Source organism: Oncorhynchus masou, unplaced genomic scaffold, assembly GCF_036934945.1.
Source record: "Oncorhynchus masou masou isolate Uvic2021 unplaced genomic scaffold, UVic_Omas_1.1 unplaced_scaffold_1957, whole genome shotgun sequence".
In the NCBI taxonomy this organism is placed as follows: domain Eukaryota; kingdom Metazoa; phylum Chordata; class Actinopteri; order Salmoniformes; family Salmonidae; genus Oncorhynchus; species Oncorhynchus masou.
The window spans coordinates 75,001-85,000 of NW_027008451.1; the positions used below are offsets into that span (position 1 = coordinate 75,001).

General features: G+C 35.7%; 1 protein-coding gene across 2 annotated transcripts in view; it reads left to right on the top strand.

The window, feature by feature from the left end:
* Positions 1–9,407, top strand: part of LOC135532636 (prospero homeobox protein 1-like) — a 55,452-nt gene extending 46,045 nt beyond the window's left edge. For both annotated transcript variants that reach the window (XM_064960102.1, XM_064960101.1), the window contains exon 6: positions 9,097–9,407. In XM_064960102.1, the coding sequence (XP_064816174.1) occupies positions 9,097–9,297 (201 nt within the window). In that variant the 3' untranslated portion in view covers positions 9,298–9,407. The remainder of the gene's footprint in view (positions 1–9,096) is intronic.
* Positions 9,408–10,000: the final 593 nt, after the last annotated feature.

Below are 10,000 nucleotides of genomic sequence, written 5' to 3' on the forward strand. Positions count from 1 at the left end.
TGTCTGTCTCTATATCTGTCTGTCTCTATATCTGTCTCTATATCTGTCTGTCTCTATATCTGTCTGTCTCTTTATCTGTCTGTCTCTATATCTGTCTCTATATCTGTCTGTCTCTATATCTATCTGTCTCTATATCTGTCTGTCTCTATATCTGTCTGTCTCTATATCTGTCTGTCTCTATATCTATCTCTATATCTGTCTGTCTCTATATCTGCCTGTCTCTATATCTGTCTCTATATCTGTCTGTCTCTATATCTGTCTGTCTCTATATCTATCTCTATATCTGTCTGTCTCTATATCTGCCTGTCTCTTTATCTGTCTGTCTCTATATCTGTCTGTCTCTTTATCTGTCTGTCTCTATATCTATCTCTATATCTGTCTGTCTCTACATCTGTCTGTATCTATATCTGTCTGTCTCTATATCTGTCTGTCTCTTTATCTGTCTGTCTCTATATCTGTCTGTCTCTGTATCTGTCTGTATATCTGTCTGTCTCTTTATCTGTCTGTCTCTATTTCTGTCTGTCTCTATATCTGTCTCTATATCTGTCTGTCTCTATATCTGCCTGTCTCTTTATCTGTCTGTCTCTATATATATCTCTATATCTGTCTGTCTCTATATCTGTCTCTATATCTGTCTGTCTCTATTTCTGTCTGTCTCTATATCTGTCTCTATATCAATCTCTATATCTATCTCTATATCTGTCTCTATATCTGTCTGTCTCTATATCTGTCTCTATATCTGTCTCTATATCTATCTCTATATCTGTCTCTATATCTGTCTGTCTCTATATCTGTCTCTATATCTGTCTGTCTCTATATCTGCCTGTCTCTTTATCTGTCTGTCTCTATATATATCTCTATATCTGTCTGTCTCTATATCTGTCTCTATATCTGTCTGTCTCTATTTCTGTCTGTCTCTATATCTGTCTCTATATCAATCTCTATATCTATCTCTATATCTGTCTCTATATCTGTCTCTATATCTGTCTCTATATCTATCTCTATATCTGTCTCTATATCTGTCTGTCTCTATATCTGTCTCTATATCTGTCTGTCTCTATATCTATCTCTATATCTGTCTGTCTCTATATCTATCTGTCTCTATATCTGTCTGTCTCTATATCTGTCTGTCTCTATATCTGTCTGTCTCTATATCTGTCTGTCTCTATATCTATCTGTCTCTATATCTATCTGTCTCTATATCTGTCTGTCTCTATATCTGTCTGTCTCTATATCTGTCTGTCTCTATATCTGCCTGTCTCTATATCTGTCTCTCTCTATATCTGTCTGTCTCTATATCTGTCTGTATATCTGTCTGTCTCTATATCTGTCTCTATATCTGTCTGTCTCTATATCTGCCTGTCTATTTATCTGTCTGTCTCTATATCTGTCTGTCTCTGTATCTGTCTGTATATCTGTCTGTCTCTTTATCTGTCTGTCTCTATATATATCTCTATATCTGTCTGTCTCTATATCTGTCTCTATTTCTGTCTGTCTCTATATCTGTCTCTATATCAATCTCTATATCTATCTCTATATCTGTCTCTATATCTGTCTGTCTCTATATCTGTCTCTATATCTATCTCTATATCTGTCTCTATATCTGTCTGTCTCTATATCTATCTCTATATCTGTCTGTCTCTATATCTGTCTCTATATATGTCTGTCTCTATATCTATGCCCAGTTCTGTGTGGCTCAGTCGGTAGAGCATGGCGCTTGCAACGCCAAGCGTCGTGGGTTCGATTCCCGCTGGGGCCACCCATATGTAAAAGTAGTGGCCCCAGCCGACTTGTAAGTCGCTTTGGACAAAAGCGTCTGCTAAATGGGATATATATATCTCTATATCTGTCTGTCTCTATATCTGTCTGTCTCTATATCTGTCTGTCTCTATATCTGTCTGTCTCTATATCTGTCTGTCTCTATATCTGTCTCTCTCTATATCTGTATGTCTCTATATCTATCTCTATATCTGTCTGTCTCTATATCTGTCTCTATATCTGTCTGTCTCTATATCTGTCTCTCTCTCTGTCTGTCTCTATATCTGTCTCTCTCTATATCTGTCTGTCTCTATATCTGTCTGTCTCTATCTGTCTCTATATCTGTCTGTCTCTATATCTGTCTGTCTTTTTTGTTTGTGCTGATCGTGGAGTAATAGGTTAGTGGGGGTTAGTGGGGGTTAGTTTGGTATGTGTGTTTTCTGCAGGGGGTTAGCGGGCGTTAGCGGCGGTTAGTGGGGGTTAGTTTGGTATGTGTGTTTGTGTGTGTTTTCAGCATGCTTGTGTGTGTGTGTGTTTGGGAATGTCATTTGTTTCTCTGTGTGTCGTATCCGTCCCGTGGGAAAGGCTTCTGGAAGTCAGGGCCTGCTAGTGTCTGTCACTACAACATCAATATAACGTTACTATAAGATCACTACAACGTCACTACAGCATTTACTACAACGTCACAACAGTGTTACTACGTCACTACAACATTAACCACAATGTTACTACAATGTCACTACAACGTCACTACAACAACTACAACGTTAACTAAAACATCACTACAACGTTACTACAACGTCACTACAACGTTTCCGCAACATCACTACAACGTCACTACAACAACTACAACGTCACTACAACGTTAACTAAAACATCACTACAACATCACTACAACGTTACTACAACATCACTACAACGTTACTGCAACATCACTACAACTACAACGTCACTACAGCGTTAACTACAACATCACTACAACATCACTACAACGTCAATACAACGTCACTACAACGTCACTACAACTACAACGTCACTACAACGTTAACTACAACATCACCACAACATCACTACAACGTCACTACAACTACAACGTCACTACAACGTTAACTACAACATCACTACAACGTCAATACAACATCACTACAACGTTACTGCAACATTACAAAAAGGACAAGTAACGTTTGCATAACAAGAAAATAAAAAAATATTTATTGATGAAATAAATACACATTTATTCAGATATATTGTGATTATATTTAGGTATAGAGCAATGCAATGCTTTCAGTCAACAATACAGTCTTAGTCTGCTCAACATGTGTGTGCATGCTTCGATGTATGTGTGTGTGTGTGTGTGTGTGTGTGTGGGTGTGTGCATGCTTCGATGTATGAGTGTGTTTGACCATATGCCCATTGTGTGTGTGTGTGTGTGTGTGTGTGTGTGTGTGTGTGTGTGTGTGTGTGTGTGTGTGTGTGTGTGTGGGTGTGTGCATGCTTCGATGTATGAGTGTGTTTGACCATATGCCCATTGTGTGTGTGTGTGTGTGTGTGTGTGTGTGGGTGTGTGCATGCTTCGATGTATGAGTGTGTTTGACCATATGCCCATTGTGTGTGTGTGTGTGTGTGTGTTTAGTGTGTGTGAGTGTTAATTGCTGAATTGTTGCGTTGCTCTTTTGTCCGTCTCTCTTTCTTTCCAACCTGACACGAAGCCTCTCTAAAGCTCTCCGTTGCACCCTTCACACACACACACACACACACACACACACACACACACACACACACACACACACACACACACACACACACACACACACACACACACACACCGCTAAAACATGCCCACTTATTCTTCATGTTGTCACCCTCTGACCATCGCTGAAAAATGCCTCGGTTGCTCTTTCCCTCTCCCTCCCTCTCCCTCCTCTCCTCCCCCCTCCCATTGCCTTGTTCCCCCACTCTCCCTTGTTCCTATGAGACAATGTCTTGTAACAATGCCTGTTCTAATCTCCATGTCAAAGCTGTTTTTCCCCTCCACTAAACACCCCCACCCCACACACACACACACACACCTCCCTGTGGTGTAGTAAGAGCAGGGACATCACACAGACAATGTTATGTAGTATTACTAAAGAGAATATGTAACATGTAAAGTGTAATATAATATAACATCTAGTATAATATAACATCTAGTATAATATAATATGTAATATAATATACTATGTAATATAATATGTAATATAATATGTAATATAATATACTATGTAATATAACATAACATCTAATATAATATGTAATATAATATACTATGTAATATAATATGTAATATAATATGTAATATAATATAATATGTAATATAATATACTATGTAATATAACATAACATCTAATATAATATGTAATATAATATACTATGTAATATAATATACTATATAATATAATAGGTAATATAATATAATAGGTAATATAATATAATAGAATGGGTGATATAATATAATATGTAATATAATATACTATGTAATATAATATAATGGGTAATACTATATGTAATTTTTTTCCTTTATTTATCCAGGCAAGTCAGTTAAGAACAAATTCTTATTTTCAATGACGGCCTGGGAACAGTGGGTTAACTGCCTGTTCAGGGGCAGAACGACAGATTTGTACCTTGTCAGGTCAGGGATTTGAACTCGCAACCTTCCGGTTGCTAGTCCGACGCTCTAACCACTAGGCTACCTGCCGCCCCATAATATAACATGTAATATAATTTAATATGTAATATAATATAATAGGTAATATAATATAATATAATGGGTGATATAATATAATATGTAATATAATATATGTAATATAATATGTAATATAATATAATAGGTAATATAATATAATATAACATGTAATATAATATAATATGTAATATACTATGTAATATAATAAGTAATATAATATGTAATATAATATAATATGTAATATAACATGCAATATAATATACTATGTAATATAATATACTATGTAATATAATATACTATGTAATATAATAGGTAATATAATATACTATGTAATATAATATACTATGTAATATAATATACTATGTAATATAATATGTAATATAATATACTATGTAATATAATATGTAATATAATATACTATGTAATATAATATGTAATATAATATACTATGTAATATAATATGCAATATAATATACTATGTAATATAATATGTAATATAATATACTATGTAATATAATATGCAATATAATATACTATGTAATATAATATACTATGTAATATAATATGCAATATAATATACTATGTAATATAATATACTATGTAATATAATATACTATGTAATATAATATACTATGTAATATAATATACTATGCAATATAATATAATATGCAATATAATATAATATGTAATATAATATACTATGTAATATAATATACTATGTAATATAATATGTAATATAATATACTATGTAATATAATATGTAATATAATATACTATGTAATATAATATACTATGTAATATAATATGTAATATAATATACTATGTAATATAATATACTATGTAATATAATATACTATGTAATATAATATACTATGTAATATACTATGTAATATAATATACTATGTAATATAATATACTATGTAATATAATATGTAATATAATATACTATGTAATATAATATGTAATATAATATACTATGTAATATAATATACTATGTAATATAATATACTATGTAATATAATATGTAATATAATATACTATGTAATATAATATGTAATATAATATACTATGTAATATAATATGTAATATAATATACTATGTAATATAACATCTAATATAATATAATATGTAATATAATATACTATGTAATATAATATGTAATATAATATGTAATATAATATACTATGTAATATAATATACTATGTAATATAATATACTATGTAATATAATATGTAATATAATATACTATGTAATATAATATGTAATATAATATACTATGTAATATAATGTGTAATATAATATACTATGTAATATAATATGTAATATAATATACTATGTAATATAATATACTATGTAATATAATATGTAATATAATATACTATGTAATATAATGTGTAATATAATATACTATGTAATATAATATGTAATGTAATATGTAATATAATATGTAATATAATATACTATGTAATTTAATATAATATGTAATATAATATGTAATATAACATGTAATATAATATAATATGTTATATAATATACTATGTAATATAATACAGTGCCTTGCGAAAGTATTCGGCCCCCTTGAACTTTGCGACCTTTTGCCACATTTCAGGCTTCAAACATAAAGATATAAAACTGTATTTTTTTGTGAAGAATCAACAACAAGTGGGACACAATTATGAAGTGGAACGACAATTTATTGGATATTTCAAACTTTTTTAACAAATCAAAAACTGAAAAATTGGGCGTGCAAAATTATTAAAGCACACATTTACCGGTATAAATACTGTTGTGTTGATCTACAGGAAGTATTCACCCTCCTTGGCATTGTTCCTATTTTGTTGCCTTTCAACCTGGAAATAAAATATTTTTTGGGGGGGTTTGTTTCATATCAAATCAAATTTATTTATATAGCCCTTCGTACATCAGCTGATATCTCAAAGTGCTGTACAGAAACCCAGCTTAAAACCCCAAACAGCAAGCAATGCAGATGTAGAAGCACGGTTTCATTTGATTTATACAACATGCCACTTTGAAGATACAACATATTTTTTCTTGTGAAACAAACTAGAAGTAAGACAACAAAAAAAACTGAAAACTTGAGCATGCATAACTATTCACCCCCCAAAATCAACACGTTTTAGAGCCACCTTTTCCAGCAATTACAGCTGCAGGTCTCTTGTGGTATGTCTCTATAAGCTTGGCACATCTAGCCACCTGGGATTGTTGCCAATTCTTCAAGGCAAAACTGCTCCAGCTCCTTCAAGTTGGATGGGTTCCTTCAGTGCACAGCAATATTTAAGTCATAGCACATATTCTCAATTGGATTGAGGTCTGGGCTTTGACTAGGTCATTCCAAGACATTTAAATGTTTCCCCTTAAACCAGAGTATTGCTTTAGCAGTATGCTTAGTGTTATTGTGCTGCTGGAAGGTGAACCTCTGTCCCAGTCTCAAATCTCTGGAAGACTGAAACAGGTTTCCCTCAAGAATTTCCCTGTATTTAGCGCCATCCAACATTCCTTCAATTCTGACCAGTTTCCCAGTCCCTACCGATGAAAAACATCCCCACAGCATGATGCTGCCACCACCATGCTTCAGTGTGGAGATGGTGTTCTCAGGGCGATGAGAGGTGTTGGGTTTAATTGCAAGACATAGTGTCTTCTTTGATGAAGAAAAAGCTCAATTTTAGTCTCATCTGACCAGAGTACCTTCTTCCATATGTTTGGGAACTTTCTCCCACATGCCTTTTGGCGAACACCATATGAGTTTGCTTATTTTTTTATTTAAGCAATTGCTTTTTTCTGGCCACTCTTCCGTAAAGCCCAGCTCCGTGGAGTGTACGGCTTAAAGTAGTCCTATGGACAGATACTCCAATCTCCGCTGTGGAGCTTTGCAGCTCCTTCAGGGTTATCTTTGGTCTCCTTGTTGCCTCTCTGATTAATGTCCTCCTTGCCTGGTCCGTGAGTTTTGGTGGGCAGCCCTCTCTTGGCAGGTTTGTTGTGGTGCCATTTTCTTTCCATTTTTTAAGTAATGGATTTAATGGTGCTCTGTGGGATGTTCAAAGTTTCAGAATACTTTTAATAACCCAACCCTGATCTGTACTTCTCCACAACTTTGTCCCTGACCTGTTTGGAGAGCTCCTTGGTGTTCATGGTGCCCCTTGCTTAGTGGTGTTGCAGACTCTGGGGCCTTTCAGAACAGGAGTATATATACTGAGATCATGTGACTTATCATGTGACACTTAGATTGCACACAGGTGGACTTTATTTAATTAATTATGTGACTTCTGAAGGTAATTCGTTGCACCAGATCTTATTTAGGGGTTTCATAGCAAAGGGGGTGAATACATACGCACGCAACACATATTTTTTAAATCAAGTTATTTTTTTCATTCATGTAGCCAGTACAGTCTCCATGTGTAGATGTAGCTTTATCTTCCTGTAACTTTGTAGCCAGTATAGTCTCCATGTGTAGTTGTTGGTTTATCTTCCTGTAACTCTGTAGCCAGTACAGTCTCCATGTGTAGTTGTTGGTTTATCTTTCTGTAACTTTGTAGCCAGTACAGTCTCCATGTGTAGTTGTTGGTTTATCTTTCTGTAACTTTGTAGCCAGTACAGTCTCCATGTGTAGTTGTAGGTTTATCTTCCTGTAACTTTGTAGCCAGTACAGTCTCCATGTGTAGTTGTAGGTTTATCTTCCTGTAACTTTGTAGCCAGTACAGTCTCCATGTGTAGTTGTAGGTTTATCTTCCTGTAACTTTGTAGCCAGTACAGTCTCCATGTGTAGTTGTTGGTTTATCTTCCTGTAACTTTGTAGCCAGTACAGTCTCCATGTGTAGTTGTAGGTTTATCTTCCTGTAACTTGGTAGCCAGTACAGTCTCCATATGAAGCTGCATATTGCATCATGATTACATTTTCTTTTCCAACTGTTCTGTTCTCTTGTTTTATTGTCTATTCTAGAATGCCCTTGTAACCAATCAGAAATTAGTATTTAAAAATGCTGTGGTATAAACATGTTTTAAACAGACAGTAGTTTAATATTACTGAATATTACTGAATATTACTGAATAAAATGTATATGTATTCTCTGACAGACCAAGAACAAGGAATGGAATCATAATAATTAATAATGATCAATATTACTCTCTCTCTGTTTCTCTCTCTGTCTCTCTTTCTCCCTCTCTCTCCCGCTCTCTTTCCCTCTCTCTCTCTCTCTCTCTCTGTCTTTCCCTCTCTCCCTCTCCCTCCATCTGTCTCTCTCTCTCTTTCTCCCTCTCTCTACCGCTCACTTTTTCTCTCTCTCTCTCTCTCTCTCTCTCTCCCTCTCTCTCCTTCTCTTCCCTCTCTCCTCTCTCTCTCTCTCTCTCTCTCTCTCTCTCTCTCTCTCTCTCTCTCTCCCTCTCTCTCCTTCTCTCTCCCGCTCTCTTTCCCTCTCTCTCTCTCTCTCTCCCACTCTCTTTCCCTCTCTCTCTGTCTCTCTCTCCCTCTCTCTCTCTCTCTCCTTCTCCCTCTCTCTCCTTCTCTCTCCCGCTCTCTTTCCCTCTCTCTCTGTCTCTCTCTCCCTCTCTCTCTGTCTCTCTCTCCCTCTCTCTCTCTCTCTCTCTCTCTCTCTCTCCAGTTTAACCGCTGCATCACGTCTCAGCTCATCAAGTGGTTCAGTAACTTCAGAGAGTTCTATTACATCCAGATGGAGAAGTTTGCCCGGCAGGCCATCAACGAAGGAGTGACCACCAACGAGGACCTGTCTGTGGGCAGGGAGTCTGAGCTCTACCGAGCCCTCAACATGCACTACAACAAGGCCAACGACTTTGAGGTATGACAGCTGTAGGGTTAAGGGGTGGTTGGTGGTGGGAGGACGAGGACGATGCTTGGTGCCTGGGTGTCCTTGTCAAAGCAATATCTTGCATTCACATTTGAATCTCTCCTTCCTTCCTCTCTCTCTCTCTCTTCTATTACTGACTCTCTCTGGGACCACATGCTATTCAACACAGTCACATCTGCATCATTTAGAAGCCCATTACACCGCATTTAACCTAATACACACACACACAGTCTATAAGAAGGTAGTTTGGGGGCGAACCCACAGAAGACTCAAACATATTTCAAGTGGACCAAGAAAAGGGTGTTTTGATAATGAGTCCGGTACCATCTCTCTGTCCTCTCTTCATCTCTCTGTCCTCTCTTCATCTCTCTGTCCTCTCTTCATCTCTCTGTCCTCTCTTCATCTCTCTGTCCTCTCTTCATCTCTCTGTCCTCTCTTCATCTCTCTGTCCTCTCTTCATCTCTCTGTCCTCTCTTCATCTCTCTGTCCTCTCTTCATCTCTCTGTCCTCTCTTCATCTCTCTGTCCTTCCTCATTCTTCTGCTGTTTAACTCAGACCCATGAAACTGGAACCACAGCCTATTCAGCAAGTCCCCCCACACACACATCCATTCTCCTCCTTTTGCCAAATTTAGCATCATCAAAGTTCCACCTTGGACTGTCCCCCACCTCACCCCCTCTACCTCCTTCCTCCCGTCTCC